Source organism: Quercus suber, unplaced genomic scaffold, assembly GCF_002906115.3.
Source record: "Quercus suber isolate HL8 unplaced genomic scaffold, Cork oak 2.0 scaffold_28, whole genome shotgun sequence".
Taxonomy (NCBI): Eukaryota; Viridiplantae; Streptophyta; class Magnoliopsida; order Fagales; family Fagaceae; genus Quercus; species Quercus suber.
In genome coordinates, this window is record NW_027069493.1 from 1,855,969 (window position 1) to 1,879,350 (window position 23,382).

The window sequence follows — 23,382 nt, forward strand, 5'->3', positions numbered from 1 at the left end:
GTATCTACTATAATGAAGGACTCAAATGAACATTCACAACCTTTATTTTTATGGTTGAGTTTCTAGTATGCAACGCTTATAGAGGAAGGAGATACGTATTATGGAATGAATGCAGAAATGAACGTGTGGAATCCCCAAGTCCAGGAACAAAACGAGTTTAGCTTGGCTCAATTCTGGTTGGCAGCTGCTGATAATAATGGTGTATATGAGACAAAGAAGTTGACTGAACTTTGGTCACCACCATAATCGGAATAAGGCTCGAGGCTTGCCCCAAACGCAAGCCGGCTGTCGGTTTGAACAAAGCCAGGGCATTGCAGATTGTAGCAACCGGTTTGGTATCCATTATTCTGCAGCCATGATAATATATATATATATATATATATATAAAGACACTTTTCAGAAAAGAAAAATTATTTTGAACAAAGCTAGAGAACAAAAGATTGTAGCAGCCTGTGTTTTGATATGAATCACTCTGCAGCCATGATTTAAAAAAAAAAAAAATTCAAAAAGAAACAATATAAACGTGGCTAGTGCTGGCAGGGAAGTCAAATATTGAAACACGTACAGTCCAAAACGTGAAGAGTCTAGTGCTGTAATCTTGGTGCAACTCATAGTAGACCTGTTTTTCCACACAAATAATTTTGTAAAAATTAGAAATTATTAGTAATTCAATGTTTTGCATGCGCCTAAAAGAAAAGCTGATAGATGAAATAATACATACCATCACGCCACCTTCAATTGTATCACGGTTTACACCATTATTATCAGCAGCTGCCAACCAGAATTGAGCCAAGCTAAACTCGTTTTGTTCCTGGACTTGGGGATTCCACACGTTCATTTCTGCATTCATTCCATAATACGTATCTCCTTCCTCTATAAGCGTTGCATACTAGAAACTCAACCATAAAAATAAAGGTTGTGAATGTTCATTTGAGTCCTTCATTATAGTAGATACCAATAAGCTCAAATCAATTAATAATATTTGTTAAAAGTTAAGTTGTACCTCATGGATCGCATTGTTATCATCATTAGGGTATTTTTGCCTTCCATAATTTGCTACAGAGCTTGCCCTTAATAAATCTTCTTCTGTAGTTCTTCTTATGGGAATGGTTCCTTGTGGGCATCTTCCATTCAAGTGCCATGGCTGAGTAATTTTGGGCTTGGAGTTCGAAGAGACGTTGCTCCCTTTGAATAAAAACCCTTTTGGGTAAGAACCAGGTCTCATCTATGGTATTTGACATAGATACCAACGCAAACCCAGCCCATACAATGCATACAATAAGTATCAAATTAATATATCAAAAGAAATTTAGTTAATTAAACTAGTCACCTGAATTGTGTGATTTTTCAACAAATGATGATCAAAAGCTGGCTGCTTTTTGATATCTACGCAATCAATTATATCTCCATCTGGGCTCTGTATCAGATACAATTTATTATCACACACGCATAGATATTAGCTTAAATTCTCAGTGTTGTAATAAAATTACTCTGCAATTGTACATGGGAGTCATGGAGACGCCACAACCCAGAAAAGTGAATGATTCTTCAAAGACTAAAGCTGAAAATACTATATAGGACACAAATATGTTATATGAAGTGATTAATAACCTTGATGGTTTTAAGAGCAGGCTTGTTAAGGCGCTTCAATTTCCGTTGAATCTCTAATTTTTTTTTCTTATCAAAGATGGTGTTCGTGTTCCTAAATCCAACTGATGACATTGGTATGAGAAAGAATAAGAACAAGATTAACTTTACAGCCCTCATCCACCTCCTCCCACTTCCACAAGGCGGTGCCATGAGTAACTAGATAATACTCGAATCAAGTGGCAGTAATAGCTAGCTTTCGTCGCCCCCTTTACAATATTAATCTGTTCCACATGCTATTTGTCAATATATACATAAACAAACTTCTATATTAAGGATCACCTTATTTTTTACTATGTCTAGATAAGACTTTAATTTAGCTATTTTACTTCAATTTTTTTAGCTTATAAGTACAAATTCCCGGTTAAATTTCCTATAAACTATTGCCATTCTTTGTTTTTGTCAAAATTCAAGGAAAAACAATTTGTCCTCTTTGAAATTTTCCACAAGCTAAAAATATGGGAGGTTTGTTATATTAAATTTTTCTTGAAAAAAATCATAAAATCAGAGAATATGAGATAAATGAGAAATTTAGTAATGATTTAGGTTTCGGATGGTGTCTCCAAAATTTTGGTTATGTAAGACTTACTGTCTCAAAAATTATAGAATCTCATTTTTGTTTTTTGAAGGAGAGATAAGAATGTAGTGGGAAGTGAGAAAAGTTTAGGTTTAAATTTTGTAAAAGAATTTTATTAATTTTTTTAAAGAATGCGTAAATGAAATTTTCTTATGTCTTTATATTTATTTTAGGAGTAGTTTTAAATATCCTGCAGACTTTTTATATGAGGAGTNAGATCATCTATATCTCCATTGACTCATAGATATCCTCTCTCTCTCTCTCTCTCTCTCTCTCTCTCTCTCTCTCTCTCTCATAAGTTGTTCAAGATTTAAAATGGATAAGTGCTAAAATAACTATAAAAGGTTACTTGACATTTATTTGAACCTTCACTTCAGTCTTTCTACTTTCAAAATTCACTGTTATAATAAGTTATGTTCGAATTTTCATGTGTGAGAGACAGAAATAGAGAGTTAGAGAGAGATAGAGATGACTTTAGGGGAAAATGCAAATGAAATTCATGTGAAATTGCAATGTACATGACATTTCTCTTTCTATTTTTATTATAGAAGTAAGACAAAAAATAATAATAATAAAGGGACACTTTGGTCCTTCGCCTAAAGTTTTCAATTTTCTATTAATATATAAATACTATTTAAGGTGGAAATATCTTAGAGATATTCTTTTATCTTTATCCTTTATCTTTTGGCCCATTTATATTTGAACAAGGCTACATTCACAAATTATTTCATAATATTTTTTTTATAGATAATTGTTATGGTAAATTTTTTCTAATTCTTATTTAAACCTACCATTGACATTACTCTTCATATTACTAGTTTGTAAAAAGATTTCTAACTTTAACATTTTTTTTATATTTTGTTCTGTTTTCATTTGTAAAATTTGTAAAAAGTTATCAATTCTTATATAATCATTTTCTAGAAGAATTTTAATTAGTAATCTAATGCTTCACAATTTATTTTTCCTATCAACAACAATGTAATTTATGTATTTGGCAATATTTTAGGGGGAAAAAAAATCATGAAAGGTTATCATATTAACAGAAATTGAATATAACCAACTTAAAAATAAAAAATAAAAATAAAAGACAAAAATAAAAATTTCAAAACGTCCAAAATGACAATAATTGGGAAAAAGGCACTTCAAAGTTCGACCTTTTTTTTCCTTTGTCTTCTTCTTCTAATTTTTTAATTTTATTTAATAAATATATTAAATATGCCAAAAAGAGTGGGTAATATGTAGAGGCAAGTGCAATGACGGTGACGGACTTTAGATTAATCTAAATTTTCTTCACGTGTCATTCCAATGGTTCTCTCTCTCTCTCAGCTCTCTCTCTCTCTCTCTCTCTCTCTCTCTCTCTCTCTCTCTCTCTCTCTCTCTCTCTCTCTCTCTCTCTCTCTCTCTCTCTCTCTCTCTCTCTCTCTCATAAGTTGTTCAAGATTTAAAATGGATAAGTGCTAAAAAAAACTATAAAAGGTTACTTGACATTTATTTGAACCTTCACTTCAGTCTTTCTACTTTCAAAATTCACTGTTATAATAAGTTATGTTCGAATTTTCATGTGTGAGAGACAGAAATAGAGAGTTAGAGAGAGATAGAGATGACTTTAGGGGAAAATGCAAATGAACATGTGAAATTGCAATGTACATGACATTTCTCTTTCTATTTTTATTATAGAAGTAAGACAAAAAAATAAATAAATAAAGGGACACTTTGGTCCTTCGTCTAAAGTTTTCAATTTTCTATTAATATATAAATACTATTTAAGGTAGAAATATCTTAGAGATATTCTTTTATCTTTATCCTTTATCTTTTGGCCCATTTATATTTGAACAAGGCTATATTCACAAATTATTTCATAATATTTTTTTTATAGATAATTGTTATGGTAAATTTTTTCTAATTCTTATTTAAACCTACCATTGACATTACTCTTCATATTACTAGTTTGTAAAAAGATTTCTAACTTTAACATTTTTTTTTATATTTTGTTCTGTTTTCATTTGTAAAATTTGTAAAAAGTTATCAATTCTTATATAATCATTTTCTAGAAGAATTTTAATTAGTAATCTAATGCTTCACAATTTATTTTTCCTATCAACAACAATGTAATTTATGTATTTGGCAACATTTTAGGGGGAAAAAAAATCATGAAAGGTTATCATATTAACAGAAATTGAATATAACCAACTTAAAAATAAAAAATAAAAAATAAAAAATAAAAAAAGACAAAAATAAAAATTTCAAAACGTCCAAAATGACAATAATTGGGAAAAAGGCACTTCAAAGTTCAACCTTTTTTTTCCTTTGTCTTCTTCTTCTAATTTTTTAATTTTATTTAATAAATATATTAAATATGCCAAAAAGAGTGGGTAATATGTAGAGGCAAGTGCAATGACGGTGACGGACTTTAGATTAATCTAAATTTTCTTCACGTGTCATCCCAATGGTTCTCTCTCTCTCTCTCTACCTTTTTTAACGGTTCAAACACGCTCTTTTCTGTTGATGAGATTGTAGACTTTATTAGCCAATCAACACTTGACACATTTAACTACCCACCGTAATCCTTGCTATGCTACTGGTAACATTTACTTTTCTCTTCTTCTTCTTCATCATCATCTTCTTCTTCTTCTTCTTCTTCTTCTTCTTTTTGAACCTTTTAATTTTAAATTCTTCCTCGTTTTGTGGAATAAAAATATGGACCAAAATTTACTTTAGTTGGCATTTTGCATTATTTTCGTGATAAAAATCAAGTAGCATTTTGGGTCAGGTACGTCATAGCACATAAAACACTATTCTCACCAAGTTTTTGCGATGAGAATATGGCAAGAAGGTACCACATTTTCATGGCAAAAATCTAACAGAGTTTCGCATTTGGTGCAGTGTGGCACACCGGAAGTGTTTCATTCCTTTGTGTACAACATGCATTAGTGTGCTCGGAGTAGGGAAGCCAAGGCTCACCAAAGTATAAATACATGATGCGTGTCGCATATACAGGGAAACCAATGTCACCAACTAAAATGGATAGGGGCAATCACACACGTGGTAGGTCATGCACCCAATGAAGCATGAATATACATCTATAACACAAGCATCGAATGCATGCCCACAGCCCAAGGTTAAGAGCATCCATAATAAGGAAGGGATTGACTTCCAAACCACATTTGTCCATCATTCGAAGTGCATGACTACATTTTCAACAACATATATGTGTGTGTGTGTGTGTGTGTGTGTTGTACGGTTCGTAAATCATGTACTGGCCCAAGGTCAAGACCCACGTAAGTCAAGCCCCCCCAAGTCGTATCGAACAAGTGATGAAAAGCCTGAGCATAGCATAGTCCAATTTGACAACCACAAGATATTGCCGAGCACAAGACATAGTACCTTGGGATATCCACCTTCCAAAAATGAATTTGGAAGTTGTCACAAGTTCCTATAGAGTCACTTCAAAAGTGTGTGGCGGGTCCCATCTGATCAAGAATATAGGTCTAGATAAGGCCTACTAGATTAGGAAAAACCACTTCTCATTATGGCAGACTCACTAAGTGAAGAATATAAAAAGGGGAAGAGATGGTGTGAGTAGGAGGTTGTAAAAAATTTGGGGAGAGGGAGAGTGATGCACGAGAGAAAGAGAGGAAGAAATTATTAAAAAGGTGGAAGCTCAGTTCATAGCCCGAGCCTCCACAGGAAATGTACATAAAAGGGGTAATATTCAAAATTGGGCCTTAAGCTCCTTCACTTGGGTCATAAGGTTAGCTTGAAAAGGATTTTCTCATAGTAGGGAACTCTATACCCACTCTAAATAAACAAACTGAGAGCCCAACCTTAAAGGTCATTGGGTACTTTGGGCTAGGGCACCACACACACACACACACACACACACATATAGCATGCACAATGCAAGCACACAAAGCAAAAAGGAAAAGTAGACATATCCACAGCCAGAAGGTGTGGCCCAAGCAAGGTGCAGCAAAGGGAATCATAATCTAGGAAAGCTATAGACATGGTTCTAAATGGAAAGGCTAGGAAAGAAGGGACCTCTAGAAGGGGCTAAATCCCGTAATCTACTAATAACTGCCCATTTGCTTGGACTTAGAAGTTTCTCTCATACTTCATGTGTATATGTAACAAACAAACAAATCACAAAGCCAGCAAACAAGTAGAGAAATAAGCAAAAGTAAGGAGCATACAAGTAAATAAACATACAAAAGGGGCAAGCAACCATGCTATCAAACGTAGAGAACATATGAATAAACACAAAGTGAAGAAAGCATGTTTTCAAACAAGAAAGCACATGGAAAAGGTGTCCTCAGGGGATAAAGCATGTTGTCAAACGAGCAAGCACATAAAAAAGCATGCAAGAATACAGTCGAAAATTTTTCCATCAAGCAAAGATCCTAAATAAGACTAAGGATTTCATATAAAAAGATTGGTGTGAACTCGCATGAAAACAGTAGTAGGAATGATGCTTGATGACAAGAACAAATAAGCAAAGACACATGCATGAACATGTTAACAAAAATGCAAAGATGCAACTAAAGCGAGGAGGTCACACAAGATGGCATAAAGCTTGGAAGACTGGAAGGCACAAAGGGCAAGGAAAAACATGATATCACATATATGAGGATAAAACTAATCAAGTTATAAAGCACAAAGATAAGCTCTAACAAGCAAGGCCAAGCAAGAGGGAATGAGGCAAGCAACACACATGCCTACATCATCAAGATGCAATCTTATCCACACGGTTGCACCTAAACAAACTACAAAAGACATAGGATGCAACCAAACAAGGAAAGGGCCATAAAAAGGCACATAACACATGTTAGAAAATGAGAAAAAAGCATGTGATGCAAGAACCTAGATCTAAGCATATATGAAAGGATATACAGGTGGAAGCATGAATCTAAGCATGAAACACCCAAACATAGCATCACAAAAGATATTTATGAGAAAAGAAACACAAAAGCATGTAAAAGGGCCAAAGAAAGCACAAAAATGCAAATAAAAACTTAATCTGAACCCTTTAATGAACTTGGTGTGGGAATGGTTTACTTGTGGGAAATATGCTAAGGCTTAGGGTGGACTAGGCAGGAGATGAAAATGGAGTCACCACCTATATTAGGTCTAGGAACCATATATATAGCGCCATTGTAGAAAAATTGATTTTAACTAGAGCACATGTCTAGGTTTTAGATATGGGGATGGAAAGGTGTTAGGCACCTAACTCCACCTGACCCATAGGTTAGCCTTCACTCATTGTGTTCCAAATCCTAATCCCATTAAAGGGTCTTCTAACATGTTATTCTAGACTCACACACACACACTAAAATGCATCTAGTATTCAACATGGCATATCATCCCATTGCAACACATGGTGTAAGGTCCTATCATTCATCTTGCACATCCAAGGGTAGCAAGTATATCTCAAGGAAGTAACATCAACAAGGCATTAACATCAAGCATATTCATTATGTTCATCAACCATATCATACTCATCATCCAAACCACACGTTAATGTAATTATGCATGAGTTGCCTCACTTATCTTACTGCATCCCAGCACCTATGCATCAATACATGTTCATGTGGTTCTTAAAGATATAAACCCTAGTTATTAATTTGACAATAAAACAAAGGAAATTATCAAAATAATCACAATTACAAGGAATGTCTACACACACACTAGCATGCATCTAAGACACACAACATGGCATAATCATCCCCAAACCTAACATTCATCTATCAAGGCATTCAAACACAAATCGCCAAGGGCAGAAACATCACATGGTGAAATCAAACAAACACGTTAAAGCAAACTAAGCATTATAGGCATGACACTCAACCAAACACGTTAATGTTATTTTAGATATCAAGTTCTTTTCCCAACCAATGCATGTTCATGTGAGTGCATGACTCACCTCACTTACCTCACTACATCACATCACCTATGCATCAATGCATGTTCATGATATTCAAACAATTTAGAACCCCAATAAACAAACAAAGGGATGAAACTAAGCAAAACAAGATAAAACAAAGAAACAAAGACTCAAGGATAGACAAAATAGGTCAAATATGGGCTAAAACATGTGAATAAAAAAAATAACATATAGAAAACGAATTAGGGTTTCTAGGCAACGAAGTCGAAAGCACATAAAATTTGGCAGGCAAAAGCAAAACGGCCTTTTGAGCAATAGTTGTCGCTTCACCACGAGGTACTCACTAAAAATGGCGAATTCTTCCATTTAGGCGCAAGTAAAGCTAGATAAGAATCTAGCAATGGGGGGAACATTGACCAACATACTATGAAAGAAGTTGTTAAAAATGAGATTCTAAAATTATTGGATGCAAGTATTATTTACCCAATTGCTAATAATAAATGGGTTAGTCCTACACAAGTGGTTCCAAAGAAGTCTAGAGTTATAGTTGTAAAGAATGAAAAGAATGACTCGGTGCCTACCGAACTTGTGACTAGGTGGCATATGTGTATAGATCATAAAAAATTGAACATAGCCACTAAAAAAGACCACTTTCCATTGCCTTTTATTGATCAACTCTTGGAGAGAGTGGCTGGTCATGAATTTTATTGTTTTTTAGATGGTTATTCTGACTATTACCAAATTGAAATTGATTTAGAAGACCAGTATATAGACCACTTTCACCTGTGTATTTGGCACCTATGCATTTTGCCACATGCCATTTGTACTTTGCAATACTCTAACCACTTTTCAAAGATGTATGATGAGCATTTTTAGTGACATGATTGGAGGTTTTATGAAAGTGTTCATGGATGACCTTACAGTCTTTGGAGACTCTTTTGCTGGTTGTTTGGAGAATTTAGGTAAATTTTTGGCTAGGTGTGAGGCAAAGAACCTTGTTTTAAATTGGGAGAAGTGTCACCTTGTTTTTAGCACTATTTCTCAACCATTGTGTCACCTTCTCATTAAGGGATTTAAGTGGACAAAAGAATCTCAAGAAGCTTTTAATAAGCTCATTGGAATGCTTACATCCACTTCTATAATGCAACCACTTGACTGGAGTCTTCCTTTAGAAATTATGTGTGATGCAAGTGATTGTGCTGTAAGGGTTGTGCTGGGCCAAAGGAGAGACAATAAACCTTGTGTGATATACTATGCAAGTCAAACTCTTAATGGTGCTCAAATGAATTACTCCACCACAAAGAAGCAATTGCTCGCAATTGTATTTGCTTTTGGATAAATTTTGTGCATACTTAATTGGTTCACCTATTGTGATTTTCACTAACCATGCAGAACTTAAGTACATTTTCACAAAAAAGGGTGCTAAAGCAAGACTAATCAAGTGGTTTTTACTATTGCAGGAATTTGATCTTACAATCAAGGATAAGAAAGGAGTGGAGAATGCAGTGCTGACCATCTTTCAAGGCTTGTGTTTGAAGAATCAATGGAGACCTTACCTATATATGACAAATTTCCTGATGAGCATATGTTCTCCATTACAAATTTGCCTTGGTATGCACATATTGTCAACTATTTGGCAACAAGGGAAATTCCATTGGAGTGGAGCGCACAAGACAACCAACAATTTTTATTTGAGGTACATAATTTTTATTGGGATGACCCTAATCTTTCCAAGTATTGCCCCGACCAAATTTTGAGAAGATGTGTCCCAAATGATGAAATTGTTGTCATGGATTTTTGTCACTCACAAGCATGTGGATGCCATTTTTCAATAAAGAAAATTGCTACAAAGATTTTGCAATGTGGATTTTATTGGCCTATTCAAAGACACGAATGATTATTGTTGGAGTTGTGATAGATGCCAAAAGCTAGGGGCAATTTCTCGCCGTAACATGATGCCCTTATATCCCATACTTGTGATTGAAATTTTTGATTATTGGGGTATTGATTTCATGGGTCCTTTTCCCCCTCTTTTGGATTGTGGCTGTAGATTATGTATCTAAGTGGGTTGAGGTTGTGGCTTTTGAAAAAAATGACCATAGGACAGTGGTAAAATTTATGAAAGAAAATACTTTGTCTAGGTTTGGAACACCACGTGCCATCATTAGTGATCAAGGAACTCGTTTTTGTAATAGACCATTTGAAGCCCTCATGGAGATATATGGCATGGTTCATAAAATATCAACTCCTTACCATCCACCAAAAAAAAAAAAAAAAAAAAAAAAAAAGGAAAACAAACTTGCTAATAGGGAGATAAAACAAATTTTGGAAAAAACAGTAAACCCGAATCGCAAAGATTGGTCTTTACAACTTAATGATGCGTTTTGGGCTTATCGATCAGCTATTAAATCTCCTATTGGCATGTCCCCTTACCATCTTGTTTATGGAAAACATTGTCATTTACCTGTGGAATTAGAGCATAAAGCATATTGGGCTATTAAGTCCTTGAACTTTGATTTGAATGAGGTAAGCCAAGTAAGGAAATTACAAATGAATGAATTGGAGGAGCTTTAAAATGATGCATATTATAGCTCTAAAATCTACAAAGAAAAAATGAAAGCATTTCATGATAAAAGAATTTTGAGGAAAAATTTTGAACATTTTTCAAAAATTATATTTGTATGACTCTAAACTCTATAGGCATCCTAGAAAACTCTGAACTAGATGGGATGGCCCATATGTTGTCAAACGAGTGTTTGAGAATGGAGCTATTGAGGTTGAGGACCCTAGGGATGGTAGAATTCTCGAGGTAAAAGGACAAAGAACTAGCCTTAGGAGGATTTGTAACCGAGGAAGAAACCATTCCTTTGGAGGATCCTGTCTACCGAGGTGACTAAACTCTTGTGAGTGTATCTTGTAATTCTATCATTTTTTTTTTTCTTTTCTTTTTTTGTAAAACTCACATGTTTGCAAGAAATTGACTTTGGAAGCTCCTTTGAAAAGTTTCAAGTGCTCTCTAAACCTCTTTTTAGCATGTCTTTTTGCTTTTCTTCAAAATATTGAGGTCAATGTTAGATTTAAGCTAGGGGTGGGATAGTTATCTCGTGCATGCTTGTTGTGTTTCCTTCTTTTCTTCCATTATGTCTTTTATTTTCACACATACACACACACAAAAAAGGGTTTTGTTTGAGAGTTACATGTTTTTGAGGCTTTTTTGTTGACATGAGAATGAGATGTTTACTTGAATCATAGATTCTATTTTATGTCCTTGTAGAAACAAAATAAAAATACATTATATTGATAACAAGTGTCGACGCCTCATGGCGACCGACCACCCATCGCGGTGATGCTTGTGCCCATTAGGGTGGGACTTTAAGCTCAGGTGCTTGTGAAATGAGGGTGAAAGGAACCTCTGGTGTGTGACTTGCATTAAGTCAATTTTAACTTATATTTACCAAAGGTAAGTCAAGTCGCCTCCAATCATTAGGTTTTTCCTAAAGTGTGATTGGTCACTTGACTCTATTTGATTTTGTTACGCTAAGCTAAGAAAAATGTCATTTTTCCTAATCTAATATAGATGGTAAAAAATCTTGATTCTTAAATTTGGAAGTCTAGTTACATGCGGGGAAGGTATTAGGCACCTCGCAATGCCTGTCTAGAGAGAGTCCTTTGTTTTGGTAAAATCTTACTTTTCAGATATTGGCAGTTAAAAACAAGCTATTAGCATTAGCTTTCAGGGCTTTAAAGGAATTGGACTTTGAGGTTTGATTTTGGAGGAGGTGTGGTCTTTATCAATGCTTTGTTAACACATTTGGAATTGTTGCTAAATTTCGACGACGAAAATCTGGCAGCTTTTCATCTTATTTTCGTGGCAGAAATCTAGTAGCATTTCGCCATAGGTGCATCATAGCACACAAAACACTACTCTCACCAACCTTTCGCTATGAGAATATGGCAACAAAGGTGCCCATTTTCATAGCAAAAATTCGGCAGAGTTTCGTATTTGGTGCGTTATGGTGCATTAGCAGGGTCTCATGCCTATGTATTATAGCGTGTGTCAATATTTCATACCAAGGCGAGTCGAAGCTCACTAAAGTATCAAACACGTTGATGCATGTCGCATACACGAGGAAACCAATGTCACTAGCTATCATGGATTAAGACAATCATATAGTGATGGTCATACACACAGTGTAGCATGAATATGCACCTACAATAGTCGCCTTGAGTACATACCCACACTACAAGGTCAAGAGCGCCTATGATTAAGAGAAGGTTGCTCTCCTAACCATGTGAGTCTGTCATACAAAGTGCACGACCATCCACACACACACACATATTTATATCATGCACAATGCAAACACACGAAGCAAGAAAGTAAACCAGACATTGTCAATGTTCCAAAGGTGTGGCCAAGCAAGGTACAAGAAAAGTAAATCAAACATTGTCATACCCTAGGAACGAGGCCCAAGCAAGTTATAGGAAAAATAAACAGGAATCACCTATATCCAAAGGGTATGGCCCAACAAGGTACAAGAAATGTAAAACAGACATTGCCATAACCTAAGAATGCGGCCCAAGCAAGATACAAGGAAGGAAAGCCTAATCTATATACAAGTTTCTAAAGAAGAAGGCCAAGAGAGAGAAATAAATAGCTACACCGGGAGGCTAAGCCTCCTAATCTATTGAACATTGCCCTTTTTGGCATGCATTCTTGCCCTTTTTAGCTTGCATTTGGACGTTGAGCCCTTGCTCCAAGCATGTACATGCAACGACAAAGAAAACACAAAACCAGCAGACAAGCAAAAGAGATAGCAAAGAAACAAGGAAAGCACACAAAAGGGGGCAAACAAGCATGTTATCAAACAAACATGTCATCAAGCAAAAGTGGGTGTCCTAGAAGGACAAATGTAGGTTTGGATTTGGTGTGAAACCGCACGAGATTATAAGTTGGAACTAAGCTTGATAACACAAACAAGCATACAAAGACACATACATGAACATATAAACAAGGACGCAAAGATGCAAAAAAATGAAGAAAACTAAACAAGATGGCACGAAAAAAGCAAAGCAAGCATATTGTAAGGCACATACAGAAGCTAACATGAGAAACTTTAACATGCGAAACTAATCAAAGGAGAGAAAGGCAAGCAGCCATCAAGCCAAACATCATAAGATGTACTCTCACACATGGTTACATCCAAACAAGCTACCAAAGGGGACGGATGCAACCAAACAAGCGAGTGGCCCCAAAGACCAACAAGCAATAAACCCTCAAAGGGAAAACAAACAAGAACATAGCAAAGGCCTAGATCTAAGCCAACAAGCATGGATTTAAATGAAAAAGCATGGAAAAGAGCAAACAAAGTACAAATATGCATAGAGGAACTAATCCAAACCCTTTATTGAGACTTGGGTGTATAAATGTAGACCTAGACCATTAGGTCTAGATCCACACCTTACCCAAAAGCCAACCACAAGAAAGAGGCATAAACAAGAGATATAAGACTATAAAAGCACTAGGCATAGTATCCAAACAAACCTTTAAGCACATGAACATGTATATCCAAACACAAAAACATGGCAAAAAACACATAAACATGGCAAAAAGCACAAACACGAAATAGTAAGCATATCCTAGCCCAAGAAGGCTAGGCTAACAACATTAAAGCAATAAAACATATGAGAAAGCAAGTAGACATGATAGGGAAGCAATAAAACATGCTAGGAACAAGATAAAGCAAGAGATATTCTAAGAAAAGCTATAAAACATATTAGAAAGCGAGATAAAGAAATAAAAAGGCTAAGAAATTAAATGGGTGTAGATAGTAGCTAAAAAGGTACATCTACAGCCCTAAACCTCAAATCCAAGGTACCAAAAGCAAGGAGAGGAAGATGAGAGCAAGAAACTACCTCTTGATTCTTGGGAAAAGTGAGAAATCAATGGTTTTTGTGTGTTTTTTGGAGAGAGAGAGAGAGAAATACCCAAAAAATGCTCCAAAATGCCCAAAATTCTTTTCTTTTCTTTTTTTCCCAATTCTGGGGGGTTTGGGGTATCTATAAAGTTTTTGTGACTCTTTAGCTTCTAGCGGCCCTTTAAGGTGTGCTAGGGCTAATTGCTAACATCAACAATTCTGTTATGTCCTGGTTCTGACTTCAATTGCATATTTGAAGGCCTTCCCAAACTTTGATTGAGTCAATCTTCATGTTCCTGAAAATGTGTTGAAGTCTAGTTTCTAGAGAACTGACGAAGTTGAAATTCCAACAGTCAGATCAAAAGTTATACCTCAGGGAGCAAGCTACTGTGCCTAGTACGATTTCCAAGATATCTTAACCGTTTTAACTCCGATTTCGACTCATAAATAGTCATTGGAAAGGGAATTCAATAATCTTCTCAATGGCATTGGTTTCAACCCATTATAATGGTCAGATCAAAACTAAGGTTTTTGGTACTCTCAAGAGTCAACCTCAGCTCAAACTTGGTCAAAGTTGACAAAAATCTCTAAATAGCTCAAGTTTGATGTTAGAATATGAAAAAAGGGTGTAAAACTTAAAAAGTTATACGAGGTATAACTTGAACCTGACTTTTATATATATATATATATATATATCATTTAAGATTGTTTAATACTTCTCCTTTGACACTCTCATGAATAGTCTTTTTGTTTTAAAAATGTTCAAACTATGAATTGATGTGATATTGTCTTGATATTTAATAAATTATTTCTTAATTATTTTTTTAATAAATTATTTTTTATTTTTATTTTACATATTAGTTTTTTTTTATTGAAAATTTGTAGTAGTCTTAGTACTACTTAAATAAATAAAAAATTAAAATTAAAAGAGAGAGAGAGAGAGAGAGAGAGAGAGAGAGAGTTTTGTTATAGATTTAGAGTTCAAGGGGAGTTTGGGAGAGCCGTTTGAGTTATATTGTTCGGATGTTTTTAATATACATGTAGGTGAAAAAGTATATAAAAATATGTGTAATGTTGTTTAAAATGTGTAGTTTTGTATTTAAGTTGGTTTGCCAAACAGGCCTCAAAGTTGGTAAATAATCCCAACTCCCAAACTTGGTACCCTTTTGACTGTGTCTTTGAAGAGTTTTATTTACACGTAAGCCAATATACTAATACTATCCACTAGTTCACTCTCAGTCACAACCAGAAAGGTTGGAACCCATGGCGAGCTTCCTCATCTCTAGCTCAGCCTCTCTTACACTCACACACACTATCCCCACGCGAGCTTTCTTCAGACCTCCGCTCGTGCCAAACCCAACTGCAATTCGCTTTCCCGGCGATCTAACTCGCCGGAGATCCAGAGGCTTAACGGTGGTGACACGTGCTGGTCCCAGCACGAACAGCATCCTCTTCGCAATCGCTATCCCACTCTCTCTTTTGACTATCACTTTTTTTGCTTCTATCAAAATCGCTGATAACCTCGACAGGGACTATTTTGAGGAGGTAAGTGAGTTTCTGTGAAATGGGTTTTTTTTTTTTTTTTTTTTTTTTTTTTTTTTTTTTTTGAGTTTTATCGTGTTTGGTTGGTTGAGAACGCTTCTGGGTCATGTGGGTTTGACAGGTTTGGTGGGAATAACGTGAGATTTGGGTATGCATGTTTGGTGTTCGATGAAATTCCCCAATGGGGTTTTAACTGTTTAAGCTAGACATTGTTTTTCAATTAAGCATTAGCAATTCATACTTGTGTATCGTGTATGGTTCATGTAATGTAACTCAAAAATGAATTGTGGATATTGTATGGAAACATGAATGTTGAAAACTTGAAGTTTATATTTTTCCAAAGAGATAACAATTGCAATTGTTTGTTGAAATTTGTGTTTTTCCCAATAAAAGAAATGAGCATGTGTATTACTCTAATTTTTTGTTTCCTACTCTTTATTGTCTTAAAAGGGAAATGGGATTTGTTCAAATGTGTGATATCTTTTTTTTTGTTAGAAGTAAAAAATGATAGCTTTAATCTACATTGAACTGGGATGTGCTAGAGAAATCCTACATCTCTATATAGTCCAATTCTTACAGCTTTACAGGCCCATACAACATTGGTGGAGCTAATTAATTTCAATGAGAAGAAATGTACCCACATTATACTTCATGTTTTTGTCTTTAATTCTCTTCTTTCTTGTTTCTATTAACGAGGGATTTTAATTTAAGGCCCTTGAAAAAGCCTCGTTACAATTTCTCTGAAACAAGGTCATATATCCTGTGCCGCTCTGTGCAAAGCCCTTTTTCTGAATGTTCAGAGTTTCAATATAAAAACTCAATTGGCTGAATCTTGATGCTTTAATTTTTCCGTAGTACATTTCCTGTGTACTTGGGTCCGTTTTATTTTCAATAAAAATTTTCGTTTCTTATCAAAAATAAAAAAAGAATCTTGATGCTTTTATTTTCTCAATTTCAATTGCAAGTTTAGGTTTAATTTTTTCCTTGTACATTTGACTATAAATCTGCTGGAAGAGGTCATCATTGATTATTGATTATTGTCAAGAGTTCTTGTAACTGGAATATACATCATTAGGTTTTGCACTGTAAATTATGATGTCAAATCCCAATTATAGATTGTGTTGCATATCATGATTTTGAAGTCCTGTGAATTTTGTCATGAGCAAGTGAGGCAAGAATTTTTTGAACCGAGCCCACACTTAGTTTTATAAATTACTTGGTAAGTATTTGCATTTTTTGTGATATTTATGAACAATATATGGATTATGGGATTATGTATATTCACCAATTCAGTGGTGCCTTTTCCCCTGAACTAGGGGCTGGTTGTGCAGATATTGTAATCCATGGGGATCAACGGTGTCTTCTTCTTAAATCCTCTGCTTCTGATTTTGTAGTCTCACATTCTTTATAGTCATCCTCACTTCAATGAAATAATTGTAATGAAAATTTGGATATTGTGCCACAACACTTGCTACGATGAAGTTGCTTTGTGCAAAGGATATTCCATAAAGGAAAAAATTTAGGGTTTTTTAGGGTTTATCTATAAAATTGGTTGTAACTTTAAACTATAACCTTACTTAATATTTTTTTATTGGAGATGAATTTTGACAAATCCATTATTGGATTATATCTTCTTCTTATATTTTTCATGCTTGCAAAATTTCAAAAAAATTAAAGATAAATAGTTATGTTATCAATAAATTTGTTAAGTGACAAGTTTTTGCAATTTAAAATTATGTATAAAATATAATAAGCTTATAGCTCATATAGTAAATAATATCTAATTGACACAAAATTTGGCATATGTATCAAGAGCATAAAGAACATGAAATTTAACGGTTAGATTTTTAAAATATGTAGTAATATTTATTTAATTGAGTAATTTTGTAGCCTTAAGTTACAATTTTGTAGCTAAACTTTGACTTTCCATAAATAACTTTTCTGAAATTTTTCTGTCTTGTCATTGATCCAGCTTGCAATTAATCAAGCAATTAGAGAAGCAGAGGAAGATGAGGATGAGGAGGAGGAGGAGGAGGAGGAGGAGGAGAACAAAGAGGAAGACGATATGAACATTTCTTTAGAAAAGAAACCTGCTCTGAAGGAAGAGGATAAGGATATGAACGTTTCTTTAGAAAAGGAACCTGCCCTTCAACGCACTCGAAACCGGCCCAAAAGGGAAGTGTAGACTATATTTTTAGCTCCATGTTGTATAATATTGTTTCTGAAATCAAATAGACCTAGAGGACAAACCAATTTCTTGTTGCTTCACGTTCTCATTGTTTTAGTAACAATTTTGAGCTGTACAACTATTAGGCTTCATCTTCCTATATGTGCAATGTACTAATCATCATTGGATGATTAGGACTACCAAGGTGAAGGAGACTCTTGTAAACAGATGTAAACAAAAGAAATAAAGATAAAAACATTAATTTTTGTACGAGGGAGGAATGATTTCCCATGTGAAGCTTAGACATTCTGATTGCTCATACAATGGTACAGAACATTGTTCCTGATCACCAGTCAGATCATCGGTTAGATACCTGGAATGGAAGAATGACAATCCTGAGAGATCCGTGACATTTTCTCACGTCTTAAATGATTCAAATTGCCCACCAATTAATCTGGAGATTGCAGTTAGGAAAGTCAAATACCAGTTTCCATTACCATTTCAAGTGCTTCCTAGTTTCTAGTGGTTGGGACTGTTTCCAAGTACTCTGCTAGATCAAGAGTTGTCCTAAATCATGAGAAAATCAACCCCCCCAAACTGAATCTACACTATCTAGTGTGCAACCTTATGGCTTTTAAATGACAGATGTAACATGGTTTCAAATTTCAATATGACAATTATTTTTAATCCATAGAAAAAGGCCACACGTTTTTTAAGTAGCCTGGTTTGAGGGTTCTGACGTTCGTGTCACAATTCATCTGCTTTGAGGTCACTAAACTATATTAAACACCTCATCTCAAGGACACTCCTGCTTAAGTTGTGGACACAAATATCACTATCATTGACCAAACTACAAACAAAATATTGTCTGCTCCTGTAAATGAAGGTTGGTTAAACTACTGATAACAAAACCATGTGTTATTCAGAAACAAAAAATAAATTTATTTATTAAAATTTAAAAATTTATTTAAAAAAAAAAAGAAGAAAGAAAACTCAAATCGCATAACCAACACCCCTCTTGACTAAGCAGGAGAAGGATAGGGCAACTTCCATTCACTTAAAGTAATGAATAATACACAGCGCAACAGCTGAAAAGCGCCAGTATCTATTCAAATAAAACGCTCTCACTAAGAATGGGTGTGTGAGCACTGCGAAAACTCTATACATGAAGTAATAGAAACACAAGTTAAATTGATCATATAAATATCTTACAAAAAAGGTGCAAAATATCTTTATGGATTTCTCTTCTGAAGGCAACTACAAATATAAATCCCTTACTCGTGTACAACTCAGGGACCGTGCCATGTGTTATCACTTCTGGTGTTGAATAAATTGCATTCCAGAAGAACATCACTAACCCTTGCCTATAAGGTATGAAACAACAACACAAAAACTCAGCTTGATGACATTGGCAAAAGACCAGCAACTGGCTTGACCAGAACTCCACTGACAGTGTTTTGCAAAATTCAAAATTTACCAGCAAAAACAGAAAGGTCCATTCTACTTCTACATCACTGATACCCAGGGGCAAAATTGACCCTCTTCCTAGTTTGTCCCCTCCTCCAACTTTGGCTTGTGTGATTTCCATCGTCTTGGAACCTATAGCTTTTGTTACTCATTTCATGTGGATGAGAACATCCCCTCTTCCGGCTACCCTCATTCCAGGTTCCCCTACCTCCACCAGCTCTACTAAATTCCCGACGCTTTAGTTCATAATTAGTTTTGTCCCACCGTTTCCCACCCCATCCATTTCCCCCACCACAATTATTCCATCTAGATCTGCTTTCCCAAGGGTGATCACCATTATCCAAATTTTTTGGTTCCTGCCAGTTCCAGCCCCGACCTTTATTCCCAAAATCCCCCCATCCTTTATCCTCCACAGAAGCAACACCCTGATAGCCACGTCCCCAAGGATTGTTTCCATGATCCCACTGATTCATGACGTTTCCCACCTGTTTTAAACCCCATACCTTGTCCACACAATTTCCCCATCCATTATCCACCATACCTCCATTGCCTTGAGTGAAGCTGCGCCCCCAAGGATTGTTATCATCATTCAAAATTTTTAAATCTTTGTTATTATCTTCCCACTGCTTCCATCCTTGTGCATTAATATTCAGAGTTCCACTATCCTGCATATTGTTACATTCCCATCCTTGTGCTTTATTTTTCAGAGCTCCACTACCCTGCATATGGTTACATTCCCAAGGATTGTTTTCTTGGTTCATATAATGCCCCTCTGAAGGAAGAGTCACCGATTTTTTTATCCTTTTGTTTTTATACCCCAAATTTGAATTCTCTTCTCCCTCATCAGGAGCAAAGTACACTTCATCCAATTCATTAATCAGTTCATGATCAATTTTAGTATTCCAATCTATTTCATCAATATAAATATCGGGATCAGGCGGAGAGATTTCACAGGGGAGGTTATTCATCTTTGCCCAAAAACGTTTCTTTGCATTTTGGAGTGCTTCTTCGCCAGCAGAATCATCCCAACTGAGAATATTTTTATGGCAGAACATAAAATTCTTGGTATCTACTATCTTCCCCCATGGTATTGTTCCAACCAAACTGCAGAATTTCTTTTCCCATAGAGGCACGCCATCTTTCCATTCTATAGAGGGGAAAAAAAACAATTTATGAGCTCACTAAGATCCATTATTGTTTCTGATAAGAATCCACTAACTAAACAAAATGAGTTGAGAATATATATGAAAAAAGGAGAACAAGAAACCCCATGAACTAGAACAACTTTCTTCACCAGTAAATAAATTTATTTTAAGGAAAAGAAATGTAGCATTGAAATCGATGAACAATGTTCAACATGCAGAATATCATGAGAATCACACAACCATCTAGAAGAAAGTCTCTCTATTCACTATCTTAACACCAAACAGCCATCAAACCCTACTGAAGAATTCTTCACAATATTATCGAGAACCTTAACTTAGTGTAGAACTTCTTAAAGACCCTACATCAACATTAGTATCGAAGCCCATTAAAGCTTCTGTCTTGCATCACCTATCTCATGCAATCAGCCCTTCTAGAAGGAGAAATACGAGAATATAATGAATCCATAAGAGATTCGAAATTTGTACTCCCTTTAATCATTGAAATTATGGATGAACATGAGATTCCAAAAAGAAATCATGTCCTCCCTTCTAGAGCACCATGGAGAGGACACGGAAGCTTCCTTATCCCCCAGGATTCCCAACTTTGTACTAATTCAAAGTGGAGAACTTGTCCTAGCCCGCTCTAACTCCTTTCCAAAGACTACACCCATGTGGCTTATGCACATCCAAAGTAGACCAACCAGCTCCCAATTCCCCACATTGAGCAGCAACTACACATCTCCAAGAATAGCTACCCTCCCCATCAGACCCCCATAACCACTTACCTATTAATGCTTGGTTAAATGTGTTTATCTTCCTTATAGCCAACCCTACCCAAATCCCAAAGCCATTTGAATTTAATTCTCATGGTTACAAGTCCTAAAATTCCTTCAATTCTATTAACTGCTTAACCCAGCAGGCACACCAGCATGCATAAAAAATATGATTAAGGTCAGTGTCTACTGTCCATTCTATTATCAAGGGTGCATCTGTTATAGCACAAAAATTATTGCTTTTGTTGATGAATACTTAGCAACAGACAAATGAGGGCACAAATTGGAGGTGATTTACGGTTTTCAACAAGCTAGTTAAACCTAATTAAAGGACAAAATCGCGTGACCCAAAACTAGAAGATCCATGGATTAATTACAATTAGCAGCAAGTAACACGTGGACAATATCCTAATCTTAGTAAGTAGTGTACAAGGTGACAACATGACTAAATTACTATACAATGATAAGTTAAGTCCAACCTCCCAACAAGACCAGAATATAACTTTAATTAGTCAGAAATCTTAACAGAAGTTGAAGAAAAGGAAAATCCGTAAATACACAAATGCTCCAAGGAATCTATATATAAATGGAAATGTGAATTAAAGCATATAATTTTCAGTGGCATTAAATTAAATCTGCAAAAGATATAATTTTGACACGAGAATACACTTTCTGGCTTCATCCTTCTAAAGATTACTGAATGCAAATGCCATAATTGTTAATATAGGTAATGTCCAATTCACAATAAACATTCAACAATTTAAATATAGATTTGGCTGTCTATTCAAAAAAATAGAGGACAATTCCTATTCCTTTCTTTTTCATTTATTACTTTCTTTAATTCTTTCTCTCATAGCTAAACATTCCAGAGACATAAAATTTATTAAAATTCAATTTCTTAACTATTCCAACATTTTCTTAGCAACCAAACAGAACAACAATAACAAACAAACTCAAGAAACTAGTAAAAAAAAAAAAAAAACTACTGTAACTAAGATTTCAGATCAAAACCCATCAAGAAAAATACCAAAAAAAAACTAAAACCCAGTTCACAAAAAGGACCAAAATCTTGAAAAAGAAAGAAAAAAAGAGTAACCTGGAGGAGGTACAGTGTCGTAAACAGGCGACCTTGGAGCTCGCCGTTGACGGAAAATTCTTCGATTTTTCCAATTACCCATTACACCCAAATGCACAAAACTCAAAACCCAACAAAGAAAACAAAGAAAAGAAAGAAGACCCTTCTCCTTAAGCCTCTCTTCTTCTCATTTTTATAGAAGAGAAAGAGAGAGGACTGAGAAAACAAAAGACAGATATACTTTGAGAACAAGGTTTTTGAAGTACAAGCAAAGAAGATTTACCACAGAGAGAGAGAGAGTGAGATTGACATTGACAATGGGGTTTCTGGTTTCTGAAGGGACTGGTTGACCTTGGTAAAATTGTTTTGTTTTTGTTTTTGTTTTTTTTTTTTTTTTTTTTTTTTTGTGGGTGGCTGTAAAATTTGTGTTTATTCTGTTTTTTATAGCCATGAATCATAACATGTATTAATGTTGTGAAAAAATTTGTGATACTAGATTTATTCATTTATTGTAAGAGCAATGTTTGGTCCAAATCTACGCAATTATAAATTATATTACAACATTTTTATAAACTGTTATTGTAACCAACTTCTTATTGGTTCTGGACTGAATTTACCAATAATATTACTTTTTTTTTTATTAATAATTATTCACCACATTAGTAATTTGTACATAATTTATTTGTTTATCAATAATCATTCACAATATTAGCGATTTATAACAATTTTTGTAAAAAAAATAAATCTATATCTCTATTATTTTTCTTATTTTTATATTATCTATTAATAATCTACCACATCTGTTGTCATTTTTTTTTTTTCGATTTACTTTCTCTTATTTTAAAGAGCTACCATGCAATATATTTTTTTTTTTCATGTACTTTCTCCTAAAAAAATATTAACATGATAGATTGGGATTAAAATGACAATGAGTGAGGAACTAAAATTATTAATGTTAACAAAATACAAAAACTAAAAATGAAAATGATAGCATAAAATAATTATTTCTTAATACGTTTTAAATGGATCATTTATTAAAATAAAATTTGACATTCTTTTAAATCTTAAAAATAATCTATGATTGATTTTATATACTAATTATGGCGTTCCAACTTTTCTAAAGGAAATTTAAGAAACATTCAAACTAAATTGAAACATGAAATCATACACAAAATCCAAATTAAATCAAAGAATAT

General features: G+C 34.6%; 2 protein-coding genes and 1 long non-coding RNA gene across 3 annotated transcripts; 1 reads left to right on the forward strand and 2 right to left on the reverse strand.

The window, feature by feature from the left end:
- Positions 1 to 262: 262 nt before the first annotated feature.
- Positions 263 to 859, reverse strand: LOC136066152 (uncharacterized). Its single transcript, XR_010627622.1, has 3 exons — positions 722 to 859; positions 566 to 619; positions 263 to 347 (listed from the first exon to the last, which is right to left on the reverse strand). It is a non-coding gene; the product is annotated as an uncharacterized LOC136066152 (long non-coding RNA).
- A 14,337-nt stretch (positions 860 to 15,196) lies between these two features.
- Positions 15,197 to 17,996, forward strand: LOC112029329 (uncharacterized). Its single transcript, XM_024062016.2, has 2 exons — positions 15,197 to 15,562; positions 17,532 to 17,996. Exons 1-2 carry the CDS (start codon positions 15,281 to 15,283, stop codon positions 17,742 to 17,744), a joined length of 495 nt encoding a protein of 164 aa, XP_023917784.2. The 5' UTR covers positions 15,197 to 15,280; the 3' UTR covers positions 17,745 to 17,996.
- Positions 17,997 to 18,724: 728 nt separating this feature from the next.
- Positions 18,725 to 22,558, reverse strand: LOC112029279 (uncharacterized). The gene is made up of 2 exons (XM_024061966.2): positions 22,208 to 22,558; positions 18,725 to 20,340 (listed from the first exon to the last, which is right to left on the reverse strand). The coding sequence occupies exons 1-2, from the start codon at positions 22,287 to 22,289 to the stop codon at positions 19,238 to 19,240; spliced, it is 1,185 nt and encodes a 394-aa protein (XP_023917734.1). The 5' UTR covers positions 22,290 to 22,558; the 3' UTR covers positions 18,725 to 19,237.
- Between the last annotated feature and the right edge of the window lie 824 nt (positions 22,559 to 23,382).